The sequence below is a fragment of the Dipodomys spectabilis genome, unplaced genomic scaffold (genome assembly GCF_019054845.1).
Source record: "Dipodomys spectabilis isolate Male_0828 unplaced genomic scaffold, ASM1905484v1 ptg000098l, whole genome shotgun sequence".
In the NCBI taxonomy this organism is placed as follows: domain Eukaryota; kingdom Metazoa; phylum Chordata; class Mammalia; order Rodentia; family Heteromyidae; genus Dipodomys; species Dipodomys spectabilis.
In genome coordinates, this window is record NW_024870775.1 from 12,386,681 (window position 1) to 12,403,674 (window position 16,994).

General features: G+C 53.5%; 1 protein-coding gene across 3 annotated transcripts in view; it reads left to right on the plus strand.

Annotated features, from left to right (window-relative positions):
• Prkar1b (protein kinase cAMP-dependent type I regulatory subunit beta) overlaps positions 1–16,994 on the plus strand; it is an 83,666-nt gene extending 66,672 nt beyond the window's left edge. For all 3 annotated transcript variants that reach the window (XM_042686689.1, XM_042686691.1, XM_042686690.1), the window contains exons 8-11: positions 4,081–4,141; positions 6,172–6,293; positions 14,556–14,637; positions 15,935–16,994. In XM_042686689.1, the coding sequence (XP_042542623.1) occupies positions 4,081–4,141; positions 6,172–6,293; positions 14,556–14,637; positions 15,935–16,107 (438 nt within the window). In that variant the 3' untranslated portion in view covers positions 16,108–16,994. The remainder of the gene's footprint in view (positions 1–4,080; positions 4,142–6,171; positions 6,294–14,555; positions 14,638–15,934) is intronic.

The following is a 16,994-nucleotide window of genomic DNA, read 5'->3' on the forward strand; positions in this document are numbered from 1 at the left end:
TTCCTCAGATGCATGAAGCCCTGGGTTTGACTCCTCAGTACCACATATACAGAAAGAGCTGCCCAGGCCCTGAGTTCAAGCCCAGGACTGGCAAATAAAAACAGTCTTAACTAGAATGAGCCATGGTAGGGCAGAGAGCAGGCTGTGGAGCAAAGCATTCTGGAAGGTTCTGAGGCTGGTGGCACTGGTCTTGGGTCTCCCTTCATGGTCAACCCAGCTCCCTGGCCCTGCAGGCAGAAACCTCAGGGTGGTTCAGGGCAGCCCCTGGGGCTGAGGCCCAGAGACTGGGACTCAAATCCTTGCCTGTTCCCCAAGTCAGTCTACCCCACCTCTCCCCCACGGTGCCAGCTCCTTCATGTGGCACTCACACATTCTTCTGCCCCATGCCAGGGCTCCAGGTCACCCTGGGCTCAAGTCCCAGAGGGGACAAACATGGTCCTGCAGGAGGTGCCAGTCACCCCCGTCCTGTATCTCCCATGTCCATCCATCTGTCTGTCTGTGTGGGAAGCCAGAGGGCCTCCTCCCTCCAATGAGACACTCCCATTCCTGTCCCACCCACCCCCGCCCCCGCCCCTATGTCCACCCTGCACACCTGGCCAAGGCTGGCCTGAGCCATTGCTTCTCCCCACCATGGATGCCGAATATTCCTGGCTGTGGCCGTTTATGTGCAGGGAAGCGCTCAGACCACAGGCAGCCGGCGCTTCCGCTCCCGCTCATTTTGGATCCCTGAACACTAAGAATAGAGGACAGGCCTGGAGGCCAGCTCCCATGTCCCAGGAAGAAAATAACAGGGCTGGGCCCCCTGGCCTGGTGCCCATCACACTGTGGGTGTCTCTGCAACCACCTGGAATAAAGTGGATCAAGGAGGGAGAGGAGGGAGACCGGTCCCTCCAGGAGGCCATCCCCCCGCCAGTGGGGACTCCACACCCACAATCCCGGAGCATCTGACCCAAGGAGACCAGCATTCCTCTTTTCCTTTTGTTATGTGAGGGACTGGGGCTCAAACTCAGGGCCTCATGCTTGCTAGACTTGCTTGCTCACTTTACCACTTTACCAAGTGCTTTATCACTTGAGCCACATTTCAACTCCTGCTTTTTGCTGGTTAGTTGGAAATGCAGTCTTTTCTGCTGGGACTGGTTTCAAACCATGATCCTTAGCCCTCAGCCTACTGAATATATAGGATTACACTTAGAGCCATCAGTGCTTGACTTGCTTCCCCTCTCCCCTCTCTCCCTTCCCCCCTCCTCCTTCTCCCTCTTTCTCTTCTCCCTTCCCCTCTCTTCCCCACCCCTCCTTTCCTCCCCTCCTCCTTGTCCTTTTCTTTTCCTTCTCTTTCTCACCCCCTCATATTCTCATATTGGAGTTTAATCTCAGGACATTGCATTGGTGCTAGTATTGTGTGTGTGTGTGTGCGCGCGCGCGTATGTGCGTGCGCATGCGTGCGTGCACAAGTGCACATGTGCAAATACTAAGGCTTGAACTCAGTGCCTAGATGCTGTCCCTTAGCTTTTCACTTAAGGCTAGTGCTCTATCACTTGAGCCACAACTCCACTTCTGGCTTTTTGCTGGTTAATTACAGATGATAAGAGTCTCATGAACTTTTCTGCCCCAGCTGGCTTGGAACTGTGATCCTTTAGATCTCAGCCTTGTGAGTACCTAGGACACCAGTGGCTGATAGAAATACCTTTTGTATGCCTGGTGGGGCTCTTCCATGGCTTGGGCTGCTGCCGCAACCATCCTGACCTGCCCTAATGGGCAGACGGCTCACTCTACCTCCTGAGCACCGCGGTGATGTTTCTAGTTGCCATGGAAACCCATTTGTTCTGTCTCCATGAACGTGTTCACATTGCTGCTGTCTGAAGGTCTAGTGCTAGCTTAGGTGGTCTGTGGACCCTGCTGGGCTGTGAGTCCTGTGGCCCGGTTGGGCCCTTCACTGGGAAGAGGAGAGGATGGGGAGGGATTATGTTGGGGCTACACAAATCGGGAGTGACGGCCTTTTTAGCAGTGTTTGGTCCAGAGCCAGAAACTGCTAGGAAACTTGAGGTTAGGAGTAGGGATGAGGCTGGAGTCCTGTCACCACATCCCATGCCATGTGCTCCCAGGAGATGCCTCCACAGGAATGCTTTGGGGCAGGTAATAATATTCTTAGTGGTCAGATGCAGTGCGCTGAACTGTTCAATTGGTTTCCTTCCACCATCACCATCATCACCATCACCATCATCACCACCACCATGACCACCACTGTGACCATCCACAGCAGCAACAACTATGAGCATGAGTTGAGGCTCGGTCTTACAGCACCCTAAGGAGTCAGGGAATCTTAAATCTCATTCCACGAAGGCTCGAGGGTGCAGGTAGCCTCCGCATCTTCATCTCCCCTTGTCCAGTGGAGTGGAGTGTCCTTCCCTCAGGTCTGCAGGTAGCTGTTGCTACATAAGCCCTGGGAAACAGGAGAATGGGTGTGGGGTATGGGGTGTGGGGTGCGGGGTACGTCCCTTTGCCTGGGCTGAGTGTTCTGGCTGGGAGTGTGTGACTTGGCTTAGCTCCCTGAGTCTGTATTTCAGGATGCGGAGGGGTATAGGGAGTTGGTGGTGGCAAAGGCTGGCAGGGGTGGCCAATGTTTGCCACCATCGGCTGTGGAGAAGCCCCTGGGCTGGCCCCCGGAAGCCCTGCCAGCCCCACCTCACTGCATCTTTGTCACCGCTTTACAGGAGAGGCATCCATGTCACGCCCCCTCGTCTGGTCCTGAGAGCGCTTCCTCTTCTGCTGCAGCCATGCCTCCCTCCCCTGACCTGCAGGGACCTCACGCGGGGGGGGGGGGGGGGGGGGGAGGGGGGAGGCGCGCTCCTGGTGTACTCCTCCTTTTCTTTCTTCCTTTTTCTTTGGGCTGGTACTGGGGATTGAACTCAGAGCATTTTTGTTTAAGGTTGGTGCTTTACCACTGAGCCAAACCTTCACTTCTGGCTTTTTTTTTGGGGGGGGGGCGTAATTTATTGGAGATAAGAGTCCCACTGACTTTCCTGCCCAGGTTGGTTTTGAATCATGATCCTCAGATCTCAGGCTCCTGAATAGATAGGATTACAGGACATGAGCCACCTCCACTGGCTCCCACCTAACTCCCTACCATCTTCTGAGGTGGTCTTAGCAAGCTGACAGCCAGAAGCTTCAGGGCCCCAGGCTGCTGTTTCCTGTAGCGGCCAGCAGGGTACAGCTCCACAAAAGGACACAGGCAGATCCTCAGGGATGTTGGGGTGTGTCAATGATTCGCAGACATCAGAAGCAGATGGAAGGCCCTGGCAGGTCGTGTGTTCTCCCTGACTGTCTATGAACCTTAGAAGATTGTATGTCAAGCCAGACAGGGTGTGGTGAGGCACAACTCTAATCTCACCTACTTGGGAGAGACAGAGGCAAGCAGGAGGAGGGGAAGTTTGAGATCAGCCTGGGCAAAGAATAAAATCCACTTAAAAGGCTGGAGTGTAATTTGGGACATAGCTTAAATGATTGAGCATCTGTGTAGAAGCTCAAGGCACTGGGTTCAATTAATCTCCAGTAGCAGAAAGACGAGGAGGAGGAGGAGGAGGAGGAGAAAGAGGAGGAGGAGGAGGAGGAGGAGGAGGAGGAGGAGAGGGAAGAGGAGGAGGAGAAAAGGAAGACAAAAGTGGGGGGAGACTTATGAAGTGGGTAGGATCAAAGTTAGCTAAATACATTAGTTCTTGCTATAACAAACTTGCCTTAAATTTAGTGGCTTGAGGCAACAATGTAACAAAGTGGTTAAGAGTTTCTGTGGCTCACCTGGGAGGCTCTGGCCTAGGACTTTCTGGGCTGGTGTCAACTCAAGGTCAGATGGGGGGGGGGGGAAGCTCCTGACCATGGCCTGGTGCTTCCTTTGGTAGCATCCTCTCCGGTTTGGTTCAGGAAACTTGGCTTCCTTGGCATCCTCGTGGTTCCCCAGGCTGGTTCTGTTTAAGGTGGGAAGTGGAGGGCAGTGGGAGGAGGCAGAGGGCTGGGTGTGGCCATGGGCTGGGGCCTGAGGCTTTGGGGGAATCTGATGCCTCTCTTCTGTTCTTCTTGACCAAACAGGGCAGCACATTGAGGAAGCGCAAGATGTATGAGGAGTTCCTCAGCAAGGTGTCCATCCTAGGTCAGTGCACCAGGCATCCTGTGGCCTCTGGGGCGTCTTCCCTGGCCTTATTTGCATGCCTGCCTGCCTGCCAGCCCCACACGCCTGCCTTCCCTCTCCTCTTCACCAGTCACGTGTTTGGGGAATCATGTGCAGAATACACATGCTCGGCACAGGCACAGGCACATGGATGCCCATGTTTATCCATAGTTGCATACAAGCACACACGTAATACAATCACCCACATACAGGCACTGTCTGCACAGGTGTTGCACGCACACCCATGTGTGCACAGACTACCCACATTGCATTTGTGTGCACACTTGAATCTTGCACATGCATGGATGTAGTTCACACCTATACAGACGCACACATGTGATGCAGACATGCATATGCATGCTCTGTGCACAGGATCCTCTCAGCATCCCTGCCCTCCCCACCCCCCCTGCGGTGCTGGTTCAGTTCCCCTCCCCCGCCCAGTGATGCCCAGCAGTTGGCCACTCTCCTGGGCCTCAGCCCTGCCCTGTATTTTTTTGTTTTTTGTTTTTGTCGGTTGTGGGGCTTGAACTCTGGGCCTGGGTGCTGTCCTTCAGCTCTTCAGCTCAAGGTGAGCGCTCTACCACTTGAGCCACCATGCTTTCTGGTATCCATGTCCAGCTTTCTGGTGGTTTATTGGAGATAAGTGTCTCACAGACTTTCCTGCCTGGGCTGGCTTTGAACCACGATTCTCAGATCCCAGCCTCCTGTGTAGGTAGGATTACAGGCGTAGCCACCAGTGCCCAGCAAACCCTGCCCTTTGGGCTCACTGGAAGAATGGCTCTTCTGGTAACATCTCATCCTCCTGATGGTGCCTTCAGACTCTGTCCTTCTGGAGTGGCAGGGGTCAGTAGGGGTCACAGGTGTGTCCCAGCCTCCTGCATGTAGGTCAGCCTGCTCAGCAATGTTGTGGGAGGATGGTGTAGAACTCGCTCTGTACATGAGGGGCCTGGCCCACTCCATGCCTGTCATGCTCAGCACCACCTATTTCATACTTGGAGGGACCAGAGGGGTGTGTGTGTGTGTGTGTGTGTGTGTGTGTGTGTGTGTGTGTGTGTGTGTGTGTGTGTGTGTGTGTGTGTGTGTGTGTGCGCGCGCGCGCGCCCATGTCTGCTTTGAATCCTCTTGTGAAATGTAGAGGTAAAAATGTGAGCTTTTTTTATTTCCCTTTGTGATGAGATAACTCATAATATGAAATGGACCCTACCATCAGTTTTAAGAAATATGGTTTAAAGCTATATGCTGGCAATCCCAGCACTGGAGAGGCTGACCAGCCTGGGCTACCAGAGAGATTCTGGTCATCACACCTGCAATCCTAGCTACTCAGGAGGCTGATATCAGAGCACTGAAGTTACAAGCCACGCAGGTAGGAAAGTCTGTGAGACTCATCTCCAATTAACTGCCGAACCTGAAGTGGAGCTGTAACCCAAATAGTAGAGCACCAGCTTTGGGCAAAGAAACTCAAGGACAGCACCCTTGTAGTTCAGGCTTTAGGATTGTACTGCCACAAAACAACAGCAAACAAACAAACAAAAACAACAAAACTGGTCCGGGGGTATAGCTGGAACAGCTTGCTATGCATACCACACAGCAGGACGTTGACATCTGGGGTCAACAGGAAGTGTGAAAAAAATCTCCCAGATTTTAGGGACAGAACCCCCCTACTAACCTAGATCTAAAATAGATGACTTTTCTATTTTTAGCAGCTGACCTACTTAGGTAGTATCCTAAGCGTAGGCTAGAAAGGTTTCTCTTACTGAAAAAAAAAAGGAAAAAAGGGGGGAGAGAGAGAGAGAGAGAGAGAGAGAGAGAGAGAGAGAGAGAGAGAGAGAATTAGCCAGGTGCTGCTGGCTCACACCTGTAATCCTAGATTGCGGTTCAAAGCCAGTCTGAACAGAAAAGTCTGTGACTCTGATCTCTAGCGCGGGAGTGCGGGTTTTCTGAGGGTGCCTTCTAGCAGAGTGGAGTGGCAGACTCCCTCCTCGAGTTCTATGAACCCCTGTCCTCTTCGGCAGAGTCCCTGGAGAAGTGGGAGCGGCTAACGGTGGCTGATGCCCTGGAGCCTGTGCAGTTTGAAGATGGAGAGAAGATTGTGGTCCAGGGGGAGGCGGGCGATGACTTCTACATCATCACGGAGGTGAGTCCTGCACAGAAGGCAGTGCTCGGGGCTCTCCAGGCACCACGGTGAGTGCAGGTGCCACTGGGGGAGCCGCCTCCCTGATCCCCTGCCTGATGCCTCCCTCTCACTCCCAGGTCCTCTGCCCCCATTCCACATGGTGTGGGCAGGATGACGGCCTCACACCCCTGATAGAACATACCCCTTCCTCGAGATCAAGCATAGTCCAGGGCCAGGTGCTGGTGGCTCACGCCTGTAATCCCAGCTAGTGAGGAGGCTGAGATCCGAGGATCATGATTCAATGCCAGCCCCAGCAGGAAAGTCCATGAGACTTATCTCCAGTGAACAACCCCCCACCTCCAAAAACAAAAACTGGAGGTGGAACCATGGCTCAAGAGGTAGAGTTTGAGTGAGAAAACTGCCCAGGTTCTAAGTTCAAGTCCCAGTACACACCCCCTCCCCCTCCCCATCTCTCCCCCTCCCCCCCCCCACCATGTGACACGCACACAAGAATACGGAGGAAGGTGGCTTAGGCCATCACAAACCCCACTGCAGAATTCAGCCCACACTAAACTCCCAGTCCTCCAGGTCTGCGGTGGATTTGATTCACACCCAGCTGTGCCAGGTGCTCCACTGCGGCCACACCAGGCCATGAGTGCAGATGTAAGTTGTTGTTTGCCCAGGACACAGGACAGGCACCAGGGGCAGACTTAGGGCAAGGCATCTCGCACGTCTTCTGCAGGCGCAAGGGGCTCATCCCATCCTAGCTCCTCCTGCGCTTCTCCCTGGCCCTCCTTGGCTTCCCCTCCTTGAGGTATGTGTGAGAGCTCACCTCATGGAGCTCTTTGACCTCCGAGCCCCAGGGACTGACCAGCCCTTCCTCCCCCACCATGGGTGGGTGGCTGCCATCTGCCCTGTGGGATTCCCAGGAGATGGGGCTGGACTGCAATCACCCCATCCCAGGAACTTAGGCTGTACAAAGACATTTCTAAAAGGTCATGAGTGATGGGGTTCATCGTGCTTCTGAGCATGACATCAGCACTGTCAGGATTATGCCCTCGTTGTCCCTTGTGGTGGGGCAAAGGGACAAGGTGGGACTTGATCTCATAAATTCCATACTGCCCAGGTATCTGGCATGCAACCTAATCCTAGAATAAGTGTGGGTGTTTTACAGACTTGTAAGATGTGTTTGTCTGTCCTGGCGGTTTGAACTCAGAGCTTCACACTTGCCAGGCAGGCGCCTCTACCCCTTAAGCCATGCCCCAATCCTGCAAAATATGTTTGAAGCTGTCTCCTTAATAATGTGGATCCCCACCCCCCCACTACGATCTCCCGATGTTTAGTCAATTCTAAGTTACCAGTTTCCGGCCACTGTGGGCCACATGGTGTGAGCCAACCTGGCCACACCTGAGCCAGATGCAGTGGGAGGCACCCAGTGCCCACCCCAGAGCGCCCAGCTGAGCGGTATGAGCCTGGCTTACACTTGCCTTCTTCCAGGCTGCCCTTGAAACCTGTTTGTTTTCTCGCTGTTGGGCCACCTCGTCCCTCTGTCTGGCAGCCCCGCCTCACACTCTTTTAGTTGTGACATTCCCCCCCCCCCCCACCCCCCTACCCCAGTGTGGATTTCTTTAGATGTTTTGTGCCCTTGGCAGGTTGCAGACATTCTCATCCTGGAGATCCAGAATGCACAGCCAGGTCCTCTGCACAAGTCTTGTCCTCCCTTCCTCCCTCCCTTCCTCCCTCCCCCCACCCTTGGGTCATGGAAGCCACAGGATTTGGGGGTGATTTCCTGCTTAGGCTTTACTGGAAGATGTTTTCAGAGCTGATTTCCACCGCATGTGAAAAAATCCACCCAGACTTCACACCATCCATTGGGCCCAGGAGCCAAACTCATGGCATTCCAGAAGGCAGAGCTGCATCCCCCATTTAAGTGTCACCCCAGGGGACTGCAACAGGGTGGACCCTCCTGCAGCAGGACACCAGCTTGGCTCCCCTCTCTGGGGGAGGTACAGGGGGCCTGGCGGGGACAAGGCAGCCCCTGTGCTGGGCCGTACCAGGACCCAGAAGCTGGGACTGCCAGCTGTTCCAAGACCTCATCAGCGTTCACGTCTCCTGTCTCTGCCTCTGTCCAGGAAAATGGAGGAGGGTTTGGGCAGGGGCTGGGTGGGGAGCCAGGGGCTCGGGGGCTCGTGTTCTGCTGAACATTCCTCCATTCGAGTCGGCACATGCACATTTCCAGGCTCTGCCTGAGCCCTCCAGGCAGCCTGCAGGCAGCTGGACCCCTGAGAACCGGTTCCCCATAAAATCCCCAGCTCACTCCCAGCCAAGAGGCCTGGGAGGCGTTGCCATGGGAACACAGGGGTGGATTATCTCCTTGCTTAGGAAATTAATTTTATGAATGTCCGCAACATCCACAGCTACCCTGGGGCCTGGGAACGCTCCGGCCTGCCACCAGAGATTGTTCAAAGCCCAGAGAGAGAACCAGATGCCTAAGGATCCCACCTGTAATCCTACCTGCTCAGGAGGCTGAGATTTTGAGGATCACAATTCGAAGCCAGCCTGGGCAGGAAAGTTAACTGGAGACTCTTGTCTCCAATTAACAACCAGAAAACTAGAAGTGGAGCTATGGCTTGAAGTGGTAGAGTGCTCATCGTGAGCAGAAGAGCTCAGAGACAGCGCCCAGGCACTGAGTTCAAGCCCTATGACAGAAAGAAAGGGGGGAGGGTAGAGGGAGGGGGGAGGGAAAAAAAGAAAGAAAACTGAGAAGTGGTGAAAAAAAAACCAACAGTGTAACAGTATCCTGCAAACAAGTATGGAAAAAATGGTCTTCTTCCTCATTCCCCAACTCTTCAGGACCCCCTCGGCCTGGGATCCCATTTCTTACCCGTTTTGCCATGCTGTGCACACATTCCAGATGAGACAGATGTGGAAAGTATCTGCTATATTCCAGCGTCCCAGATTCCCCAGCAGTGACTCCTGGCCCTGCAGAGAGGAACCTTAAATACCGTGCAGGGGAGAGATGTGGTGGGAACACCCTAACCGTTGCACAGTTCCGGACAAATCGATTTGCAGGCTCGCCAATCCTGCTGACCCAGCACTGGGCTGACCCAGCACTGGGCTGACCAAGGGGGCCATGGGCCCAGGCAGTGGGATAAAGCTTTATGTTGGTGTGTAACCCCCTCTATGGCTCTCCCTACTGGCCCGGGGGTGCTGGGAGGGGGTCTGTTCAAGGTCGGCAGGGTGCTGGTGGCTATGTCTATAACCCTATCTACCCAGGAGGTTGAGATTGTGGTTTGAAGCCAGCCTGGGAAGGAAAGCCCATGAGACTCTGATCTTCAATTAGCAAGAAGGCAGAAGTGGTCATGTGGCTCAAGTGGTGGAGTGCTAGCCTTAAGCAAAAGAGCTCAAGGTTCTGAGTTCAAGCCCCAGTACCTGTACAAAAGGAAGGAAGGAAGGAAGGAAGGAAGGAAGGAAGGAAGGAAGGAAGAAAGGAAGGAAAAAAGCCAAGTTGGAGGTGAGGCAACAAGGCCAAGTTCAAACTCTGGTACCTGGAAAAATAAAGTTCAAGGCAATGTGTTTGACAGTAAGACATCACTTTAAGCATTTCTTTTCCTTCCTTCCTTCCTTCCTTCCTTCCTTCCTTCCTTCCTTCTTTCCTTCCTTCCTTCCTTCCTTCCTTCCTTCCTTCCTTCCTTCCTTCCTTCCTTCCTTCCTTCCTTCCTTCCCTCTTTCCTTCCTTCCTTTTTGGCAGTGCTGGAGTTTGAACTCAAGGCTTTGTGCTTCCTAGGCACGTGCTCTACACATGAGCTTTAGTTACTTTTTGGATCAAGTCTTATGTTTTTGCCTGGGCCTGGACCTCAGTCCTTCTGTGCATGCCTCCCAAGTAACTGGGATGAGGGATGAGCACTACTATGTCTAGCTTATTGGTTGTGATGGGGTCTTGCTTTTTGCCTAGACTGGCCTGGAACGGTGAGCTTCCTAATCTTTGCCTCCTGGCCATGGTTGAGCTATATAGAGGACAGAGGTATCAGGGGGCTGCGGAGCTGGTTCCAAGCTGGGATACTTGGAGGAGAGGTACCCACAGGCTCATCCTGATAATTTTGTGTGTTACTTCTAGAAGCTTCCTGACTGCCTGGCAGAGCCACCCACCCTGGCCCCTCTGCTGACACTGAGGCTTTGGGGTGTGTATGTGTGCAGGCGGAGGCCCAGGAATGACCCTGCAGGCAGAAAGAGTGTGGCCACCCACCAGAAGTGGAGGAGCTATCATCCTGGGGGTCCATCATTGGGGTGCCACCAGATGGAGGTCCCTTGGTAGGGTATCATCAGCCAGGAATGGGGGTCCTGCTGGCCATCTGTCAATCAGTCAACAAGTGAGCTTTGATGTCTGTCCAGAAGCAGGTGCTGGAGCCCCACTCTAGACCTCAGGCTGCTGGGCCCCAGGAAGAGCCATAATAAGCAGACAACCAAGTCTCCACCCCACCCCCACCCCCAGAGGCAAAGCCACAGGGCTGAGCCCCTGTCTGGGGCTCCTGTACTCTTGCTTGGGGTCCCTGTGTGGCCAGCTTTCCCCAGAAGATGACAGGGGGGGAAACTGAGCTGCGGCAGAGAGGAGTTGTGACCATAGCAGGGCGTGGCCTATGGGCTCCCTATTCCCACCCCCTAACATCAAGTCCCTGATTCTTGAGGTCTGTCCCCGCCCCAACTGCTGTATGTCCACTGAGGGCAGGCTGGCCTGGGGGAGTCCCTGCAGGAGGCAGGGGCTGACAGCTCCAGGCTGGCTCCCCGGGCCCCTCCTGGGAGCCCTGGTGCAGGAATCCCCAGGAATGTTCTGCTTTCCCACGGAAGCCACTGGGCTGCGCCTCCCCCAGGGCACAGAACTCACGGACCAGCCATTAAAGCTGACCTTGGTCACCCACCAGTGGGGGGGGGGGGGGAGGCGGGGGAGGCTGTCCAGTTGTGGTAAGGATTCTGCAGCCAGGTTGTGGAACAGCCGGGAAGAGCTAGGCACCACAGCAGACAGGAGTTTGGCCCCCTAAACAGATACCAGAAGCCATTTTTCTAGCCCCACCCAAGATGTTTCTAGTATGTCCTTAGGAAGCTCTGGGAAGAGCCGCTTTCATAGGGTGTAGAAACTGGATTTGCATGGAGTAAACGAGTTGAAATTGCCTGATGTGTACAAATTAGTTTTAGTTGTAATGATTGCTTTCTTCAAAGCTTCAGAAAGTGAGCCAGATGTGGTGGTTACGCCTGTAGTTCTAACACTAAGGAAGCTGAGGTGGCAGGATTGTGAACTTCAGGCCAGCTTGACCTACCTAGTGAGACTGTTTAAAAAATAAAAGGCTCGAGCTGGGAAGGTGGCTCAGTGGTAGAGCGCTTGCCTTGCATGCATGAGGCCCTGGGTTCGATTCCTCAGCACCACATAAGCAGAAAAAACATAAATAAAAGGCTCCAAGTATGGTGGCATACACCTGTACTGCTAGCACTTGAGAGGTGGTGGCAGGAAGATCTCCAATTCCAGGCTACATAGAGAAACCTAGCTTATGAAAATGACAAAACTGTCTGTGGTAGCTCACACCTGCAATCCTAACTACGCAAAGAAACTGAGATTGGAGAGATCATGGTTCAAAGACAATCCAGACAAAAAAGTTAGAAAGACTCCCATCTCCAATTAACTAGCAACAAGCAAGGCTAGAGATGTGGCTTAAAGGTCAGACTCCCTTAATTTATTCCTCCACCATTACTGGGGTTTTAAACTCAGGATATCATGCTTGTTCAACTGGCACTTTACCACCTGAGCCATACCTCCAGCCTGGCTTTTAGCTGGTTATTTTGGAAATGGAGTCTCTCGAACTTCTTAGCCCAGGTTGACTTTGAATGGCAATCCTCTGGATCTCAGCCTTCTTGAGTTAACTAGGATTGTAGTTGTGAGCCACTGGTGCCCGGCTCATGCAGAAAAAAAAAAAAATTAATCAAAACAATTAGAGGAAATGGTCATCCTTACTCCCACCCATCCATCACAGGCACCTGGGGGTAACATTTGTTAAGTGTCCTTTGGGCTGTCTTTGGGGAGCTTTGACCTGGTTTACTTTAGACCAAGTTTAGGCTCTGGTGAGAAATGGGAGAATGGGAAGCAGATCTTTTGCAAGGGTGTTTTTCCAGTCCTGAGCTTTGGCTCTGCAGCTTCCCAGGTTCTGCCTGTTTCCATGGCAGCTGGGGACAGGGAGCTTGGACAGGAGCATTTTTTCCAGCTCTCTGTGGTGGGAGATGCTGGCTAGTCTCTGGTTGGAGCTTCCTGGGGAGTTTTGACCACATGGTGGGGGCCCTGGCAATGAGAATTCTGACCCTGGATGGTCCATTCCAGAACAGGGACAGCCACTGCCTGCCTTACAAGCCCCTGTTCCGAATGGACAGCTGGCAGCTCAGCCTGACATCCTAGCTACTCAGGAAGCTGACGTCTGAGGATCATGGTTCAGAGCCAACCTGGATAGCAAAGGCCAAGAGACTTTTTGTTTTTGTCTTTTGTTTTTTTTTTTTTGTCAGTTGTAGGGCTGAACTCTGGGCCTGGGCGCTGTCCCTCAGCTCTTCAGCTCAAGGCTAGCACTCTACCACTTGAGCCACAGTGCCACTTCTGGCTTTTTTTCTGTTTATGTGGTGCTGAGGAATCGAACTCAGGGCCTCATGCATGTGAGGTTAAGCACTCTACCTCTGAGCCAACTTCCCAGCCGAGACTTTTATCTCTAGTTAAAACAAAACAAAACAAAAACACCCAGAAGTGGAACTGTAGCTCAAGTGGTAGAGTGTTAGCTTTGAGCAATAAAATTCAGAGACAGAGGAACCCAGGCCTGAGTTCAAGCCCCAGGACCAGCACCAAAAATAAATAAAGATGCCCAAATTCACAGCACCTGCCTGGAGTCCCTTCTTGGGGAGCACAGAGGTCAGTCCCTGCCCCAGACTGGGGAGCTTGGGGCTGTACACAGGACCTGTCTCAACCCAGATGTGGGGGAAGAGGGAGCTCTATGTGGGTGGATGGGGCCATTCCCCCTCTCCCAGTGTTCTGGGGGTGAAGGTACCCCCTTGTCTCCCTCCGTGCTACCCTTGGCGACTTGGTGGAGCGGGCAATGTTTACATGTCCCGTCCTGGTCCATCCATCAACCTAATTTATAAACACACAAAGGTCTGGGAGTCATGTAGCACAAGGGGACCTGGGTGGAGGCTGCACCCCAAGACCAACCCGTCTGTTCCAGACTGTGGAGAGACGAGGGTTACTCATTAAGCTGGGCACAGCCTGGCTCTGGTGCTGACGAGGCTGGTCCTGGGAGCGGGATGAAGAGCCCACCTTGTAATGAATTACAGCTCACGCCCCGCCAGTGGTTCTGAGGCGATGTCCGGGCATGCATAGGTGACTCTGGGAACCCGAATTCTGGGAGGTCCCCGACCTCTCCTGCCACTCTGGGACAGGTGATTCTCTGGATGCGCAATGGGCCTTGTCTTGGGGACTAGAAACTGGGCAGCGCTTGAGGGGCTCCCTAAGATTGGCCTCACACAACTGTTGGGGTTCAGTGTCAAAAGCAGCATAGAGAGCCAGTCTCTGTCTTCCCTAGCATGAAGGTGACAGGCAGGACGCTGGCTCAGACAGGAAGGCAGGGATCTGGGGGGGACCCTGTGGGCTGGAACCCAAACTCCCCCTGAGGCAGCAGGGACGTGAGCGTGAGAGGCATTTAGCCGCCCAGACAGCCCCAAGTGTCTGTAGTATTTATCCCATTTGTGGTGGCCTGTGATATTCTGCCCACAGCCTCTCAGCTAATCATTGACTCAGGCGCCGTCTGCAGACCCCGAGCCCCTGTTGGGGAGTCAGGAGGGGCCATGGCTGAGCAGGTGTGTGACCCTGAGACTGAGCTCCTCTCCCTCTCTGGGCTCCCTGACCTTGAGCCTGATTCAAGGTCAGCCGCAAGCATTTGTGACCCCTGCCCCCAACTTCCAGAGTCAGATGGCCACCTCAGCAAACATGCTGGGCACTGAGTGAACCCCGTTACTGGGGCTGCGTGTGTGTGTGTGTGGAAATGGGGTGCTTGGCCAGGTTGGGATCTGCGGGAGAGCTTGGTGGCCAGCTCTCTATGGCACCCAGATGCTCAGACTTGGAGGCCCAGGGCATCTAGGGAGAGGAGAGACACAAAGGAGCAATGAAGGTTTCTGCAGCCACAAAGGAAAGGAGCTTCTCCCCATGCAGAGCCCCCCCATGTCTGTCCCCCGCACCCCACTGACCTCTCGTGTCCCCTCCCACAGGGCACCGCTTCAGTCCTCCAGCGCCGGTCCCCCAACGAGGAGTATGTGGAGGTGGGACGTCTGGGGCCCTCGGATTACTTTGGTGAGTCTGGGCCTCCTCAGGCTGCATCTCCTTCAGGCTCTGGGTGGGGAGTTGTAGAGGGTTCCTTAGGCCTCATGGTGGGCCCCCCAGGGTGAGAAGAGCACCAGGAAGACCTTCAATGGGGCTACCTCCAGTCGAGATCCAGGGCCCATCCATGGTGCCTAAAGGGGTGTCCCACACCGCAGTACCTGCTGCCTATGAGGTCTGGCAGGACAATTTTCAGAAAAGCAAGAAATAATCAGGGCTGGGAATGTGGCCTAGTGGTAGAGTGCTTGCCTAGCAAGCATGAAACCCTGGGTTCGATTCCTCAGTACCACATACACAGAAAAGGCTGTGGAAGTGGTGCTGTGGCTCAAATAGTAGAGTGCTAGCCTTGAGCAAAAGAAGCTCAGAGACAGTGCCCAGGCCCTGAGTTTAAACCCTAGGACTGGAAAAGAAAAAAAAAAAAGTCATCCAAGTGCCCGGGCTCAATCCTGTAATCCTAGCTACTCAGGAGGCTGAGATCTGAGAATCATAGTTTGAAACCAGTCCAGGCAGGAAAGTCTATGACTTATTTCTAGTTTACTTCCAAAGTTGGAAGTGGAGCTGTGGTTCAAGTAGTAGAGCACCAGCTTTGAATGAAAACGCTAAGAGATTGTACCCAGGTGCTGAGTTCAAGCCCCAGTAATGACACAAAGGGAAAAACCCAACCAAACAAGCAAAAATAATCTTTCAGTTTATATACATATTGCACAGGATGTATTTGTATTAATTTTGTGTGTGTGTGGATTTTTTTTTTTTAGCCAGTCTTGGGGCTTGAGCTCAGGGCCTGAGCACAGCCACAGCACTACTTCTGGAATTTTCTGTTTATGTGGTACTGAGGATGGAACCCAGGGCTTCATGCATGCTAGGCAAGCACTCTACCACTAACCACATTTCCAGCCCTGGATTTTTTTTTTTTATGTGTGTGCCACTACTGGGGCTTGAACCTAGGACCTCACATTCTCATTGGGCTTTTTTACTCAAGGCTAGTGCTTTACCATTTGAACCATACCTCCAGCACAGTTTTTTTTTTTGCTGGTTAATTAAAGATAGGAGTCTTGAGAACTTTCCTGCCTAGGCTGGCTTTGAATCATGATTCCCAGATCTCAGCCTGTTGAGTAGCTAGGATTACGGGTGTCAGCTACCAGCACCCAGCTTTTTTTGTACGTGGATCTGAAATTTAGATTTCCCTGGTGCCCCTCTGTGGTGGATTTTGTCCATCCTGGGCACAAGGCCTCTCCAACTGGTCCCTGACCCAGCTTGATTCTTCCTCCAGGTGAGATTGCCCTGCTGCTGAACCGGCCTCGTGCAGCCACCGTGGTGGCCCGCGGACCCCTGAAGTGTGTCAAGCTGGACAGGCCCCGCTTCGAGCGCGTGCTGGGTCCCTGCTCAGAGATTCTCAAAAGAAACATCCAGCGCTACAACAGCTTCATCTCCCTCACCGTCTGAGTTGTGCCAGCACCTTTGGCACCCTCCTTGCATCCCAGCCTCGGAGTTGCTCTGCAAGGCTATTGGGTGGGGCTAGGGCATCTTGGCATGGAACCTCCCCTTCCTCGGGACTCAATCATCACCTGTGCATTGCAAAAACAAGCAGAATGATGTACCTCCAGACTGAGGAGTCCCCTGGGTCAGCCTCCCCTTCTTCTTCCCTCCCTCCCTCCCTTTTAGCTGAGCCTTGGAGCTGTTCTTGAGGCTGTGTGAACTGATTGTGGAATGGGTGTATCCCCAAAAGGACATTCAGGAAGAGGGCCCCATCCATCACTCCCGCATCCCCAGGGGTCCTCAGAGGAGCCAGATGGGTTCTGACTCCTGACTTACGGACCAGTGTCACGTGTACAGGAGAACAATGGAGAAGGAGGCGGGCAAGGACAGTGGCTGGTCCTTACCCCTCATGGAAAGCAGGTCCCCAGCTGGGTTGGGATAATTGTCAGGGCTCCCTGATCCCCTCACAGATGGGGTTGGGACCTGCCAAGCCCTGGCGTGCACAGAGGACACGGGACAATGTCAGGTTCCATTTCTCTGTCAGTAGCCTGTGGGGGCCCTTGAAGGGAGAGGAGAGGTGTCAAGAAGATTCTGGATAAAGCTGAAGGAACCCTTCTAAGCCAGTCCCCATAGTTAGCCCTGTGAACCCCAGGTCCCAGCCCCAGCGAAGCCTGTGTGTCTTGTTCAAATCTCTGGAAGAGAATCCAACCTTGTGCCCCACATCCCTCAGCCCTCACGAGCCAGCTGGAACCTCAATTGTACCCCCAGTTTTGTACCCCCAGTTTGTACCTCATGGGTACCTGGAGCTGCCCACGCTGCCTCTGGGTAATAGACACACAATAAAACAACTTATT